The sequence below is a fragment of the Hemiscyllium ocellatum genome, chromosome 2 (genome assembly GCF_020745735.1).
Source record: "Hemiscyllium ocellatum isolate sHemOce1 chromosome 2, sHemOce1.pat.X.cur, whole genome shotgun sequence".
Classification (NCBI taxonomy): Eukaryota; Metazoa; Chordata; class Chondrichthyes; order Orectolobiformes; family Hemiscylliidae; genus Hemiscyllium; species Hemiscyllium ocellatum.
In genome coordinates this window covers 82,849,994-82,867,571 of record NC_083402.1, presented here as the reverse complement: position 1 = coordinate 82,867,571, position 17,578 = coordinate 82,849,994, and the positions used below count along the sequence as shown (strand labels likewise).

The following is a 17,578-nucleotide window of genomic DNA, read 5'->3' as shown; positions in this document are numbered from 1 at the left end:
CTCAGCAGTGTGAAGAAATACTCCACACTTGCCTGAATGAATGTGGCCCCAACAACATCACTGAGAATAAGGCAGCCCATTTGATTAGCGCCACATCCATAAGCATCCACTCCCTCCGTCACTGATGCTGAACAGCAGCAGTCTGTACTATCTACAAGATGCATTTCAGAAATTCACCAAGGCTACTTAGACAGCGCCTTCCAAACCCATGAACACTTCCATCTAGGACAAGGGCAACAGATACATGGGAACCACTTAGAAGTTCCCCTCCAAACTCCTCACTGTCTAGAGTTGGAAATTTATCACCATCTTCTGAGTGGGAGTCACTGGTTCAAATTACTGGAAGTTCCTACCTAACTACATTGTGGGTCTACCTACTGAAAATAGATTGCAGCAGCTCAACACACCTTCACAAGGAAAACCAGTAATGGGCAATAAAATGTTGGCTCAGCCAGTAATGGCCACAATCCATGAATGAAGGCAAAAATCTCCTTTATAACTCCCAGATGATTTACAGTCCACCACAAGAAAAGGAGATCCAATGGAAGGAAAAGACTTGCCACTGAACTACCACAATGTTGAGTCCTAGTCTGAACTCCATGCAATGTTTGAACAAACAAGCTGCCAACAACCATTAGATATAGCTATGATAACACCATTAATGGACTACTGCAGTACATGGCATAATGTGAGAAGGTAGGCGGGGGAGGGATGAAGTGAGGGCGAGCGCAGAGGCAGGTGAGCAGCAGAGCGAAATCGAGGAGAAAACTCTTGGCCAGAATATACCTACCAAGTTGCAGACCACTTTGAGGTTTAAAGACGAGCACATCAGCAAAAGACTTTGGTAACCCATATAACTAGACCTTTAAACTAAATAGTGAATTTTTTTTTAAGTTGGCAGTTTGTTGCTGATGGAGTGGCACATCATCTTTTGGGGTCTCAGCAATTTATAAACTATATTAGTGACTTAGACAGAAACAGACTAACGTATCTATGTCTTCTGAATATTTAAAGCTGGAAAGGAATGCAAACAGTCAGGAAAATATAAATTCACGATAAAGAAATGGACAAGTTTGTTGCATTCATTCACAGAATGAGGGCATCACTGAATCGGCCAGCATCTATTGTCCATCCCTAATTACACAGTTAAATGCCAACAACATTGCTGTGGGTCTGGAGTCACATGTCGGTCAGAACAGCTAAAGATGGTAGTTTTCTTCCCTAAAGGTCATAAGTGAACCAGATAGGTTTTCCAATTAGCGACAGTGTTTGCATGGCATCATTAGACTCTTAATTCCAGATTTTCATTGAATTCAAATTCCACCATCTGTCATGGCAGGATTTGCACCCCCATCCCCAAAAAATTACTGGGTCTTTGGATTAACTGTCCAGTAATAATATCACTAGGCCATCAACTCCCCTTTAGAAGTTAAATAAGTGGGGGAATAGAGCAGAGAGTTGGAAGAGAAAAATACTTAAAATGTAAACAAGTTTTGTATGAAAGTTTAGTTTCTAGTCGATAGGAATATTACTGTTCAAGGCTTTGAGGATGCCCTTGACATGCCTCCTCCAACCCTGGCAGTCACCTGCCATGACGAGTGTTGCTCAGGAAACTGAGTGCAAATGTGCAAGTCTGGCAAGTGGGAGAGTTTAGTGGAAAGATGGTGCTTGTTCTGATTTGTTTTTTTACCAGGCGAATTGGTTCTTGCTCTGTAACAGGGGAAAAGGATAGTTGTTTTTGGTCACTCTCTTAGTAGTTTGCATCCAATACGGTGAAGTTAATAATAGATGACAATACATAAGTGAATAATAGAATCATGCAATTAGTTAAAATTCAAAAATGGTGGCAGGACAGATAATATGTCAAAGTTACAACATATGGAAAGCTCCTGGATAGTATAATGACCCAGGACAAACACATGTACAGCAAGTGTTCAGAACTTGAGGAGCTTTGGCTCCAACAGGTCTGATATTTCCTCAGCTTGACTGAGTGGCACAGCAGTAGCGCAGGGTGGATTAGCAAACTTACCATGGTACAGGAAGCCATTCAAGTACAGTAACAACAAGGAATATGGTGACAGCAGAGGTAGTATCGTGAGGGGGATTGGCATGGGTCTCTGCAGGAAAGAGCAATAGCCTAGCCAGTCGTTTTGCATGCTAGAGTTCGGGAAATCTGCTGAGAGCTAGAGGGGAACTTGAGAGGGGATGGGGAAGAAACGGATGCCACGATTTATATGGGCATCAATGACATAGGTGGAATTGGGAAAGCATATAGAGTATGAAGCACTGATTTACAATCTCTGGATTCTTACCTACATTATATGGCACAGGGTAAATGAATTACTGAGATGATATGGTCTCTTAGACTGGCGTGGAGAAGTAGTTTCCTTTGCATGGGATACTGACATCAGTCCTGGGGAAATTGGAGCCTATGCCATTGGGATGATATATGCCTAAGCCACGTGGGACCAATTTCTTACAAAATGCATAATTAGGTAAGTAGGATTTAAAAAAAAGACTGTACCAAAAGTCAAGACTAGGTGTTACAATCTGGATAAAGGCAAATCTAAAGGCTCTGCATCTGAATGCTCAATATGTTCATATCAAAGTAAATGAATTGATAGTACACAGTACATAAATCTGATCTGATACCAATTTCACAAACATGACTACAGGATAACAAGGATTGGGTTATGAATACTGAGGGGAACATGATACTGAAGAGTACGAGAAAGCTGGGTAAAGATGGAGTGTTATCAATTAAGGATAGTATTTCTGCAATAGTTAGAGATTACATTCTGATCTCTTTAACCATGATTGAGTCAGTTTGGGTGGAGAAGAAGAATAATACAGGAAAGAAGTCACAATTGTGAATGATCTACAGGTCCCTAACAGTAACCATAATGCAGGACAAGTAATACAAGAACTATTGAGTGGTGATGATGAAAGGGACAGTTGTAATCATGGCTGACTTTAAGAATAAAAGAACTTAAGAAATAGGTAGGAACAGGCAAATTGACCCCTCAACTTACCCCCAATATTCAACATCATAGCGGATGTATCCCAGGCTTCACCTCCTCTTTCATGTCTGGCCAGTGTAGTCCTCAAACTTCTAAAGTTCCAAAAATCTACCTACCTCCTCTTTAAATACTTCCAGTAATTCAGCCTCTGCTACATTATGGAGTAGAGGGTTTCAGACATTCACTACCCTCTGAGACAAAAACACCCCATCACTTCTCAGTTTTAGAGGAGTGTTTCCTTACTCAATAACTATGCCTCTTAGCTTGAGATTTCCCCACTTGTGGAAATAGCTTCTCAGCATTTGCACTGACAAACCCTTCAGAATTGCTTGTATTTCAATAAGATCACCTTTCATTCTTCTGAACTGTAATAACAAAGGCCTAACTAAAAAAAGGCCTAACCTGTTTAGCCATTCTTGCCAAGGTCAAACACTTCCTCCTAACAATCAATCAATAGATCTCTTTTTAACAATCTCCAATGCCACTGCATCACTTTTTATACATGGAAAACAAAATTGAATCCAGTACTCCAGGTGTGGCCTCACCAACATCTTATACAGTGGAACAAGTCATCCTGTTTTTAATCTCCATCATCCTAACAATAAAGGTCAAAATTAATTTGCTGCCTTATTTACTTGAGGCACTCTCATGCCATGTTTGTGTTCCATGTACTGCAATACTCCTTTGCGCTCCACCTTTTTGGAGTTTTTCTCCAATTTGATAATTGCCAGCCTTTTGATTCTTCCTAGCAAGAAGTGCATGACCTCACACTTTCAGACATAAAACTCCCACTTGCCAGGTTTTTACCCACTCATTCTATCCAGATTTCTATATCCTCATCACAAAACCTCACATCTATTTCTGGATAGTCAGCAAATTTAAATATAGTATATTTTGCTCCCTATTCTAAATAATTAACATGGATACCAAATGATTGAGGACCCATGACTAATCCTTGTGGAACTCCACAGATTACATCTTTCCAATCTGAAAAAGGATCCATTAATCTTGACTCTGTCACTTATGTTAATCAATCTTCAATCCATGCTCATACATTACTCATAACACTGTGATTTACTAGGTAACATCTTCAGTGGGCCTCTGGGTGAAGCACTGCTGATCATTCCTGCTTTCTATTAATATGTTTGGGAGAATTTCTAGAAGCATGGCATTCCAACTGGAACTCTATTAACAAACACATTGAGTTAGACCCCATCTACCACCCCTGAGAAAAACAACAGGAAATGACATCACCACAGGAAATGATATCACCAACCCAAAGAAACCAAAACATATAAACAGAAAGCAGGAATTATCAGCAGTGCTTTGCCTGGACGCCCACTGAAGATATTACCTAGTATAGTGACAAAACGTGTGGAAATGAACCTTCCAGCTCAGCAAGCAAACCTGCATTCAGAACCTCAACCTGAGCTACAAATCTTCTCAAAACTCACTAATTGTGATTTACTATCTTGTGCAAATGTGTGGCACCTTCATAAACGCCTTCTGAAAATTCACATATACAAATGTTCTTCCTTTAAAAATTGGCTCTTAACATTTTTCCAATGACAGATGTGAGGCTAACTGGCCTATGGTTACCTTCTTTCTGTCTCCCTCCCTTCTTGAAAAAAGATATCATATTAGCAGTTTTCCAATCTGAGGGAAACCTCTCAGAATCTAGTGAATTGTGGAATATAATGACCAATGTCTCCACTATCTCTACAGACACTTCCTTTAAAACACTTTGATGCAGGCCATCAGGTCCTGATGATTGCCTTCAGTCATGCTGATTTGTCAAATACTTTGTCCCTCATGATAGTGACTCAGAATCTACTTCAAAGCCTACACTAGTCTCACTTCGGCAATAGCCTATAGCCTTGAATGCACATAACAATTCAAGTGTTCATCCAAGTACCTTTTACAGGCTATGACATTACAGGCCTTAATATAACTTGCATGCTCTTATAATCTATGTCTTGACTGATAAAGTGAAGCTAGGAGAAAGTAAGGACTACAGATGCTGGAGATCAGAATTGAAGACTGTGGTGCTGGAACAGCTTATGCTCGAAACATTGACTCGCCTGCTCCTTAGATGCTGCCTGACCGACTGTGCTTATCCAGCACCACACTTTTTGACTCTGATAAAGGAAAACATCCCTTATTCTTCTCAAGTGTTCTATAAAACTCTCTTGTCACCTTCAGGGATCAAGGGACAAGCACCTAAAGATCCCTGTGTTCTTCTGAGCTTTCTAGTGTCCTGCCATTCAGAGTACAATCATTTTATTTTTCCTTCTAAAGAGTGTCATTTCACATTTAAGATCCTTTATTCCATTAGCACCTTGCTTATCTACTGTCTTTTGGATGTTGTAGAATCGTCCTCTGTGAAGGTCAAAGCAAAACACTGGGTTAAATTATCTGCCATTTGCCTGTTCCCCATTTGTAACTCCTCAGTTGTACCTCTAAGAGTTTCAACATCAACCTTAGCTAGGAGACACTGAGTCTGCAGATGCTGAAGATCAGAATTGAGTGTGTGTTGCTGGTAAACAGGTCAGGCAGCATCTGAGGAGCATTCCTGATGAAGGGCTCGGGCATCTACTTTAGTTACTCTACTGTTACATATTTATAGAAGCTGTTGTTGTTTATTTTTATATTTCTTGCCAATTTAGTTTAATGAGTTCAACACGCGGCGAGATATTGAACAATTCTTCCGCCGCCTTCGCCTCCGTGCCTACTTTCACAACCAAGACTCCCGCCCACCCTCTGACGACCTCTTCTCCCGCCTCCAACACACCCCATCCACCTGGACACCCCGTGCTGGCCTCCTACCCGCCCTCGACCTCTTTATAGCCAACTGCCGCCGTGACATCAACCGACTCAACCTGTCCACCCCTCTCACCCACTCCAACCTCTCACCCTCAGAACGTGCAGCCCTCCACTCCCTCCGCTCCAATCCCAACCTCACCATCAAACCCGCAGACAAGGGAGGCGCGGTGGTAGTTTGGCGCACTGACCTGTACACCGCTGAAGCCAAATGCCAGCTCGCGGATGCCTCCTCTTATCGCCCCCTTGACCACGACCCCACCTCCCACCACCAAACCATCATCTCCCAGACCATCCAGGACCTCATCACCTCAGGGGATCTCCCATCCACCGCCTCCAACCTCATAGTCCCACAACCCCGCACCGCCCGTTTCTACCTCCTGCCCAAAATCCACAAACCTGCCTGCCCCGGCCGACCCATTGTCTCAGCCTGCTCCTGCCCCACCGAACTCATCTCCCAATACCTCGACACGGTCCTCTCCCCTTTAGTCCAAGAACTCCCCACCTACGTTCGGGACACCACCCACGCCCTCCACCTCCTCCAGGATTTTCACTTCCCCGGTCCCCAACGCCTTATTTTCACTATGGACATCCAGTCCCTGTACACCTCCATCCCCCATCACGAAGGACTCAAAGCCCTCCGCTTCTTCCTTTCCCGCCGCACCAACCAGTACCCTTCCACTGACACCCTCCTTCGACTGACTGAACTGGTCCTCACCCTGAATAACTTCTCTTTTCAATCCTCCCACTTCCTCCAAACTAAAGGAGTTGCCATGGGCACCCGCATGGGCCCCAGCTATGCCTGCCTCTTCGTAGGATATGTGGAACAGTCCATCTTCCGTAACTACACTGGCACCACCCCCCACCTTTTCCTCTGCTACATCGATGACTGTATCGGCGCTGCCTCGTGCTCCCACGAGGAGGTTGAACAGTTCATCAACTTTACTAACACCTTCCATCCCGACCTGAAATTCACCTGGACTGTCTCAGACTCCTCCCTCCCCTTCCTAGACCTTTCCATTTCTATCTCGGGCGACCGAATCAACACAGACATCTATTATAAACCGACTGACTCCCACAGCTACCTGGACTACACCTCCTCCCACCCTGCCCCCTGTAAAAACGCCATCCCATATTCCCAATTCCTTCGTCTCCGCCGCATCTGCTCCCAGGAGGATCAATTCCAACACCGCACAGCCCAGATGGCCTCCTTCTTCAAGGACCGCAGATTCCCCCCAGACGTGATCGACAATGCCCTCCACCGCATCTCCTCCACTTCCCGCTCCTCCGCCCTTGAGCCCCGCTCCTCCAACCGCCACCAAGACAGAACCCCACTGGTTCTCACCTACCACCCCACCAACCTCCGCATACAACGTATCATCCGCCACCATTTCCGCCACCTCCAAACGGACCCCACCACCAAGGATATATTTCCCTCCCCTCCCCTATCAGCGTTCCGCAAGGACCACTCCCTTCGTGACTCCCTCGTCAGATCCACACCCCCCACCAACCCAACCTCCACCCCCGGCACCTTCCCCTGCAACCGCAGGAAATGTAAAACTTGCGCCCACACCTCCACACTCACTTCCCTCCAAGGCCCCAAGGGATCCTTCCATATCCGCCACAAGTTCACCTGTACCTCCACACACATCATCTATTGCATCCGCTGCACCCGATGTGGCCTCCTCTATATTGGTGAGACAGGCCGCTTACTTGCGGAACGCTTCAGAGAACACCTCCGGGCCGCCCGAACCAACCAACCCAATCACCCCGTGGCTCAACACTTTAACTCCACCGAGGACATGCAGGTCCTTGGACTCCTCCACCGGCAGAACACAACTACACGACGGCTGGAGGAGGAGCGCCTCATCTTCCGCCTGGGAACCCTCCAACCACAAGGTATGAATTCAGATTTCTCCAGTTTCCTCATTTCCCCTCCCCCCACCTTGTCTCAGTCGGTTCCCTCAACTCAGCACCGCCCTCCTAACCTGCAATCCTCTTCCTGACCTCTCCGCCCCCACCCCACTCCGGCCTATCACCCTCACCTTGACCTCCTTCCACCTATCCCACCTCCATCGCCCCTCCCCCTAGTCCCTCCTCCCTACCTTTTATCTTAGCCTGCTTGGCTCTCTCTCTCTTATTCCTGATGAAGGGCTTATGCTCGAAACGTCGAATTCTCTATTCCTGAGATGCTGCCTGGCCTGCTGTGCTTTGACCAGCAACACATTTGCAATTTAGTTTTACAATCCATTTTCATCCTTTTTATTAACTTTTCAGTCATTCCTTAAAAACACCCTGTGGTGTAGCACTTTTTGCCACCTTACATGCCACAGTTTTTTGACTGGATACTTGACTGCATCTGTTAATTACAGATGCTTCATCCTTCTCACAAAGTGACTCTTGGCTGGTATTGTCAACGCTGAGCATTATGAAATTACTCGAAGTTCCAATCCCTGACATACGTTAGAAATTTCCATGTCACCCTTATCAAGTCAATATGCAGCTTAAAATCATTGATGATAATTGTAAAGCCCTTCTTACATATCTCCATATCAGCCAATACATACTTTGCTCAACAGTGAGGCAACTCTTCAGTAACATCTGGGAGTCCCATCCGTGACTTATTTCCCTTGCTATTCCTTATTTTAACCCAAATGGATTCTACATCATAATGTTTTTTTAAATTCATTCACAGGATGTGGGCATTGTTGACTAAGCCAGCATTTATTGCCCATCCCTAATTACCCAGAGAGCATTTAAGAGTCAACCACATTGCTGTGGATCTGGAGGCACATATAGGCCAGATCAGGTAAGGATGGCGGTTTCCTTCCTTAAAAGGGTATTAGTTAAGCAGATGGATTTTTCTGACAATCAATAATGGATTCATGGTTACCATTAGACTCTCAATTCCAAACTTTTAATGAATTCAAATTCCACTATCTGCTGTGGTGGGATTCAAACCTGGTTCCCTAAAACACTATCTGGGTCTCTGAATTAAGAGTCCAATGATAATACCACTAGGCCATTGCCTTTCCTATTGCACTTATATCACTGCTGATACCCTTATTCATTACCAAGGCTACTCCATCTCCTTGTCTTTTTGCCTATTCTTCTGGAACACTGAGTACACTTGAATAGAGTTGCAAGTTTAGGTCAGTCTGTAGGCATGTCCTTGTAAGAAAATATCAAATCAACTTCCGTAAATTCTACTTGTGCTGCCAACTCAACCAACGTGATGTGAATTCAGATAACGAGCATTCAGCTTTGATATTGCTGCTGTCTCTCTCTCTCTCTCTGGGTCTCATTTCTGCTGTAATTCTGCACACATTTTCTACCCCTTTTTGTTCCAATTTGATCATCATTTGCCTCTTCACTACATGGTAACTACTTGTTTCTTTTTGTTTTTTTTAAAGCTTCCCTTTAATTGAACCAATAATTTGTTTAAATCTACAACCCTCACTATGTAATTCACTAGCACACTCATCCCAGCATGGCTCAGATGAAGTCCATCCCAATCAAATTGCTCCCTTTCTCCAGTACTGGTGCTCCAAGAATTGGAAGCCATTTCTCTCACACTAACATTTGAGCCAAGCATTTACCTTTCTAACTTTATTTATGCTACATCAATTTATACATAGCTCAGATAGAAATCTGGAGATCGCCACCCTTATTGTTCTGCTTTGCAGTTTATCCCCAAGTTGCTTCTAATCCCTCAGCAGAATCCTACCTACATCACGTGTGGATCACAACAACTGGATCTTTCCCCTCCCACTCTAGGTTCTTCTCCAGCCTAAAAGAGATGGGCTAAATCATGGCACCAGGTAGGCAACACATCTTTCTGGACTCTGTCTTTGCTGCAGAGAACAATATCTAATTCCCTATCCATGCTATCCATTTCCTCCTACATTTCTCTTTTCTCACTCCAATTAAATTGCACTTTGGACCACAGTTCGCATCCACACTGGGAACAAGAAACTCATACCTTTTGGAAAAGGGCACTGAGTCTCCTCTAGAACTAAATTCTGGATCAGCTTTATTTGCACACAAACTGAACCACAAACTAAATTTGATGTAATATTTCTAAGTGCGTGTTTCAGGAGAGAGTCATTGTTCAGGTACCTGTCCTCCTCAGCCCCCTCTGAGCCAAAATGTCTTGAGCAGCCAATGCTGAATGTGGTCATGATGGATTGTACTCATGCACACAACATGCACATACTATAGCTACAGCACTTTGTCTGCCCAGCTAACTGTATTCCATTCAATTAATTAATTTAGATGTTAAATATTTCAAAGGTGAATTTCTTACCTGTACTCATCAGCTCTCCTAAGTCTCCTGATTTAAACCAATTGAGTAATTAAAAGACTGAAAAAATTCCCACCAATCCCCTACCTGGTTTCCTGTGATGTCACACATTGGGTCTTACAGAAAGTAACAAGTTGAAGGGAGTCTGCTGCCAGTTTTTCTTTCCTACAGTTACTTCCTTCTCACATAGATTGGTTCTTCTTTCTGCTGCTCTTGAAGCTACTGTCCCACTCTTCCTCTTGCTGTTTTGGAAGCACAGGCTCCTCCTCTTTTGACTCAATATGCTTCACAGTGTTGAGTATGTGTTGTTGGAAAAGAACAGCAGATCAGGGCAGCATCCAAGGAGAGGGAAAATTGACGTTTCGGGTCTTTTCCAGCAACAAACTCTCAACTCTGATCTCCAGCATCTGCATACCTTACTGTCTCCATGTTTCACAGTGTTGCTGACTCACTGCATAGTCCTCCCAATCTGCTTAACAGTGCTGCTGACTTGTATACTGCTCCCAGCCTAATCTACATAACCTAGAAAAATCAGATTGACAGTCATAGCCCAGATGAAGAGACCAAAAAATACTTTTGGAAGTAGAATGCTTGGACCAGCTGGAGAACAGGTTATAGAACTTGGTATTGCGTAAAGTGACAGACTTAATTAATTAGCTTAGAGTAAAAGGTACCTTGAGGTAGTAGCTACCACAATATAGTGCATTTTTACATGCAACTTCAAAGTGTGAAGACTTGGCAAAGAGTATTATTTTCAACTTAATTAAGACAATTATGTGGGTATATAAAGCTGAGTTAGTGAAGTGCACTGGCATACTGGGTACGGGACAGATTGTGAGAGATTCAGTGAATATTCTGAAACATTCCCAATGTCTGCCAATAAGCATTTTCCAAACATAAAAGAAAAATTCTCAAACGGAGGACCTGCCATCTTTAGTTAATTAACAAAATGTTGATAGTTTTCCTAACTGAAAGCATATAACTAAATAAACATGATTGGCAGGTCAGATGATTAGTCAAAATATAAACAATTGCAGAGAATGACTAAAGGTTTCTTTGGAGAAAGAAATTAGAGTATAGCAGGAAGCTAGCTAGAAATGTAAATGTAGATAGCAAGAGTTCCTATTGGTACTTAAGGAAGAAACCAAAACGTAGTGTTGGATCTCCAATGAGTCAGAATAAGGCGTCAATATTAAACAATAAAGGAAATGATTGATGAAATTAACAAATATTTTGCTAAGTCCTTATTAGTGAGGATACAAAAAAAGTCTAATAATAGCTGTAAATCAGAAGGTAGAAAAGAGACAGGAACTTGAGATTACACTTAAAAGGGAAGTGGCATAAAGCAAACTTATGGAGATATGAATTGACAACTCTTCAGTTCCAGGTGGAGTTTATTCTAATGTTGCTTAAGAGGTAGTACATGCATTGGTGTTAATTTCCAAAATTCCCTAAATTCAGGAAAGATTCCGTCAGACCAAAAAGCAGCAAATATAACTTCTTCACTCCAGGAAGGAGGGAGGCAGAAAGCAAAAACTTGTGGGCCAGTTAGCTTGATGTCAGGGAACAGTCAGAATGATTGGTAAAAGGAAAATCATATTTAACCAATATAGTAGACTTCTTTGAACCAATGACTGTGGACAAAGGAGAGCCTATGGACATATTATACTTGGATTTCTCAGTCATTTGACAAGATGCCACATCAGAATTTGTTGTGGAAATAAAAGCTGATGATGCAGGCAGTAATACACTAGCAGGAATTGACTTGTTAGCAGAAAACAGTATGGGCCTTTGTTTAATTGGCAGGATATAGCAAGTAGTTTCACAGTGCCTGTGCTATAGCACAAACATTTTACAATTTACATCAATGACAATGGATGAGGAGAGCAAACACACAATGGTTAAATTCACAGATGATACAAGGATGAGTTGGAAAATGTGTTGTAAAGAAGAGATAAGGAGTTATACTTCAGTTATATGGGGCATTGATGAAACCACATCGCAGATACTGCGTGTAGTTTTGGTCATAATGTAAATGTGTCAGAGGAGGTTCAGACATGGATTTCTAGATGGAATCAGTAGATTGACTTACAAGGTTGCACAGATTTGGCTCATTTTCATTGGAGTTTAGTTATTGAAGTTAAGAATGAGAGGTGACTTGATTGAAGTATGGTCTTAAGATGGAAAGGATGTTTCCTCGTGTGGTTAAGTTCAGAACTAGGGCACAGTTTAAAACTTAGATGCTATCCTTTCCAGATGAAGATAATTCTTCTTTTCCCCCCAGAGGTATCTGTGACTTCAGAACTGTCTGTCTCTGAAGCTGGGGAATATGGGGTCATTTTTGTTTTAAAAGCAAAGATAGATTAGCTTACTTTAAGGGAAGGCAAGATAATCAAAGGTTATCAGGTGTAGATGGGAAAATAGAATGTAAAACAAACCAATCAGCCATAATTTTACTGGATGTCAGAGCAAGCTCAAGGTTCCAAATTATCTACATCTACTGTAATAAAACAAAGATCTGTGGACACTGGAGGTCTGAAACAAAAACTGAAACTGCTGGAGAAGCTCAGCAGGTCTGGTAGCATCTATGGAAAGGAAAGACATTTAATGTTCTTGGTCCTCTGACTCTTCCTCAGAACTGGTCATCAGATCTACTTCTGTTCCCATTTTGCACAAATCCATACAACAAAGCTCAAAATAGACAGTTTGTTTAAAATATGCAGATGATGTGGTCTGCCCAATGCAATTGGTTGTAACCAGTGCCTCAATGCTCAGGATGTTGGCCTGAAGGAGGTCATTGATATCAAAGCATCCACTGGTTTTTCAGGATTTTGCTGAGACAACTCTGATCATATAACGATCCAGGACAGCTGCTGTACACTGTCCATATCTCCGATGAATACAGGAAGGCAGATAACAACTGTTGTCCAGCAGACCACGTGCTTAACAATGGAAATGAGGTCTTTGTCATCAGTCTATTTCCATTGACTGCAATGACACTGGAGATGATGCATTTTATCACTGATATCTGTCTTCATTGAGAGAAGGCTGCCAAAGTATGAAAATTGATCAACATTGCGTCTTGCCATGAACCTTGATATAATTTTGAGCATAAATTATCAACATTTTCAGTGCAAAGCAGTACACAAAACATCACATCATTAGCAAATCTCATCAAAGTGAACCTAGAAGCAGCTGGAAGAAGCTTCTATTCGTAGTATACTATATGGTAGCATTTTTGAGTTATAGTTCTAATATCTAGATCAAAGCATTTATTCAAAAAAATAGTCAATGCACAAACCTTAATCCCAAGTTCCCAAGGCCTAAATTCATCACTGTTTTCAATTTCTAATGGTTCTAGTAGCGGTTCCCACACAGCAAGCATTTCATTATAGTAATGCACCTAATGGAAAAAGAAAATGGTGAGCAGTTAATATTTTGCCTCTTTCTTCTCTTCCAGATTCCTCAACCATTTTTGAATTGATCTTTTCAAAGGATGTAGGCATTACTAATAAGGTCAGAATTTATTCTCTATCCTTAACTGCCCTTTAGAATATTGCAGCAAGCCCCTTCTTGAACCACTGTGGTCCATTTGGGGCAAGTACACCCAGTGTGCTTTGAGAATGGGAGTTCCAGCAGTGTTTGAACCAGTGACACAGAATATAGTGGATATACTTCCAAGACATGATATAGGAATTGCAGGCAGTGATGTTACCATGCATCTCCAGCCTTTGTCTTGTGGGTCAGATGTCACTGATTTGGAATGCACTACTGAAGCTGCCTAGAAGGCACGTTACCAGCACATCTTGTGAATGATATATACTGTTCACTTGATGTACTCATTATGGAGGGGCTGAATACTTAAGGCCAATTAAGTGCCTGCTTTCTCCTAGACGGTGTTGAGCTCAAGAGTGTCAGTAAGTTTATACAAACAGGAGTAAAACTTCTTCAAAGTTGTAGGATTTATTAATCATAAAATATTTTAGAAAAATAAGTAAATTAACATTATGGCACTGCAGGTAATGCATTATGATTATAGAATAAAGCAGCATGAGAATGCCAATCTAATACAAAAGCTTCAGGTCATTGAGCTGCTGACTGAGTTCACACATTGCATCAGATCACTAATAGTTACCTGGACACTTGGAGGCAATCATACTTCTTAAGATAGAGTCTTCCATTTCTGTCAACAGCCAGTGACAGAAGCATGTGACAGTATGCATGGCAAATAAGGGAATGAAAAGGTAGAAGATAAAGCAGCTAACTATTGTAATTTCCAACAAATTTGAGATTTTGTGGTCTGTATGAACATAAGTGGATTTGCAGGGTGGATAACCAAATTGAGTTTGGTACTGAGGAACTGAAAGCCTTCAAGCATGGGGATTAGTAGTAATGTCTGTTCATGTATTTGCCCAAATGCCTCTCAAACATTGCTTTTATATCTGCTTCTCCACTGGCAGCACATTCCAGGAATCCAGCACCCTCTGTTTAAAAAAAAAATGCCTTGCACATCTCCTTTACACCTTCCCCCTCTCACCTTAAACCTATGCTCCCTAGTATGTGACATTTCTACCCTGGAAAAAAGACAGACTACCCATCCTATCCCCGCCTCTAAATTTTATATATCTCTATCAGGTCACTCTACTGAAAACAATCCTAGTTTGTCCAAATATTCCTTATAGCTAATATACTCAACTCCAAGTTACTTCCTGGTAAAGGAAAGAGAAGGTGGATGCTGGAGATCTGAAACAACAAATTGTTGGTGCAACACAATAGATTTGGCAGCATCTGTGGGAAGAAAACAGATCAACATTGAATCCAGCTTAGACCCTAAGATCTTGCTGCATATCAACATTTCTAAGGGTCCTGTTATTTACTGTGTATTTTCCTTTTGCATTTGATCTTCCAAAATGCATTACCTCACTTGGCCAGATTAAACTCCATCTGCCATTTCTCCATCCAACTGATCTATATCTTATTGGATTCTTTGACGACTTCCTCACTACCCACAGCTCCTCCAATTTCTGCATTATCTGTAAACTTACTAACCGGACTACCTGCATTTTCACCCAAATCATTTATAAATATATTACAAACAGAGATCCCAGCACCAATCTTCAGGAAAACACCACTGGTCACAGACCTCTGGTCAGAAAAAGACTCCTCTACAACTACCTTTTGGCTTTTATGACCAAGCCAATTTTCTATCCAATTTACCAACTCACCGTGGCTCCCAATGACTTAACCTTCAGGACCAGCCTACCATGAGGGACTTTATCAAATACTTTAGTAAAATCCATATTGTCCTTCAAAGTACTCAATCAAATTTGTGAGAAAAGACCTCTCCATAAAAAGCCATGCTCACTGTACCAAATAAGTCTGTTATTTTCCAAATGTGAGCCAATCCTGTCCCTAAAAATCTTCTCCAATAATTTCCCGACCACTCTTATAATTTCCTGGATTATCCCAGTTGTCATTCTTAAACAAAGGAACAACACTGGCTACTCTCCAGTCTTCTGGGACCTCACCCGTAGTTAAAAAGGCTACAAGATCTTGCCAAGGCCCTAGCAATCTTCTCCCTTGTCCCTTTCCATATACTGCAATAAATCCCATCAGGCCTTGGGGACTTATCCGCCTTAATGTTTTTCAAGACATCTAACACCCTAAGCTTTTTAATATCAACGCCCTAGAATATCAATATACCCATCCACAATCTTACCATCATCCAAGTTCTTCTCCTTGGTGAATACCAATGCCAAGTACTGATTAAGGACATCACACACGTCCCCTGACATCATGCACAAATTATCTTCTTTGTCCTCAAGTGGACCTACCCTTACCCTAGCTACTTTCTTGCTCCAAATATATGCTTAAAATGCCTTTGGACTCTCCTTGGCAAATACAATTAATCACATTTCATGACCCCTTTAGCCCTTTTAATTACTTGTTTACATTCTTCCCTGGTTCCTTTATATTCCTCAAGGACCTTGTCCAATTTCAGTTTCATGAACTTTACGTATGCTTCCTTTTTCTTTTCAACAGAACTTCCAACATCTAGTCATCCAGGATTCCTACATCTTGCCATCCTCACATTTCATTCCCATAGAAACATGCTGGTCCTCAACTCTGAACAATTGCCCTTGAAGTCTCTGAACTGTCAACCCTCAAACAGCCACCCCCAATCTAGCTTTTCCAGTTCCTGTCCAATGCTTTAGTAAGTAGCCTTGCCCCAATTTAACATTTTTACCCAAGGACTAGTCTGATAATTATCCATAAATATTTCAAAACTTATGGAAATATGATCACTATTGCCAAAATGCTCTGCCAGTGAAATCCGAATAAGAACCATTCCTCAATACAAGTATGGCCGCTTTCCTCGATGAAGTATCTACATATTGTGTCAAGAATTCTTCCTGGATCTACCTAACAAATTCTGCCCCAACTAAGTCCCTGGCACTAAGGGAGTCGCAGTAAACATAGAGGAAGTAAAAGCCACCCACTACTACAAACCTTTTGTTTTATATCTCTCCATGATCAGCATACATGCATGTTCCCCTATCTCCTGTTGGCTATTGGAAGGCCTATGGTATAACCCAATCATTATGATTGCACCTTCTTACTTCCTGAGTTCTACACATATGGCCTCACCAGATGAGCTATCCAAGATGCCCTTAGTACTGCTGTGACATTTTCCTCAATCTTTAACAACTCACCATCCTTTTTAATTCCCCCTCAATCCATCTGAAAAATCTAAACCCTGGAACACTAAACTGCTAATCTTGCCCTCTTCTCAGCCCATTTTATGGAATGGCTGCAACATCACAATTCCACATATTAATCCAAGCTCATTTACCTTACTGTGATAATCCTCAAATTGAAATAAATGCACTTCAGACTGCCAGTCCACAGTGTTCATTAATGTAACCCTGCTCTTAAACTTGCTTGACTTAATTTCTACCTTCTCATCAGTCCATTCGCTAACCCACTGCTCTGTTCCCATCCCCCAACACACTAATTTAAACGCTGCTAAGTGGCACTAGCAAACCTCCATTCAAAAAAAATTGGTGCCCCTCAAGTTAGACGCAACCTGTCTTTCCAGCCATGCAAGAGATCCCAATGATCCTAAAGCCCTCCCTCCAACACCAACTCTGTAGCATTCAACTGTATTATCTTCCTAATTATGAGATTACAAGCCTAGGGGTCCTGGTTTTCAACTTTCCATCTAACTCCCAAAATTCCCTTTGCAGGCCCTTACCTCTCTTCTTGCCTATGTCATTAACACCTGTATGGACCATGATCTGTGTCTGTCAACAGAAGACAATATAAGCAAGGTATAGATCACCTTCTCTATGACCAATAGGATTCAATGTCTGTGGAACTCTCTTCCCTAGAGAGTACTGGAGGTAGGGTTACTGCATATTTTTCTGCAGAGCTG

General features: G+C 42.1%; 1 protein-coding gene across 3 annotated transcripts in view; it reads right to left on the bottom strand.

The window, feature by feature from the left end:
- Nucleotides 1–17,578, bottom strand: part of vps13a (vacuolar protein sorting 13 homolog A) — a 410,927-nt gene that overhangs the window by 176,526 nt on the left and 216,823 nt on the right. For all 3 annotated transcript variants that reach the window (XM_060837965.1, XM_060837981.1, XM_060837974.1), the window contains exon 42: nt 13,445–13,546. In XM_060837965.1, coding sequence (XP_060693948.1) covers nt 13,445–13,546 — 102 coding nt within the window. The remainder of the gene's footprint in view (nt 1–13,444; nt 13,547–17,578) is intronic.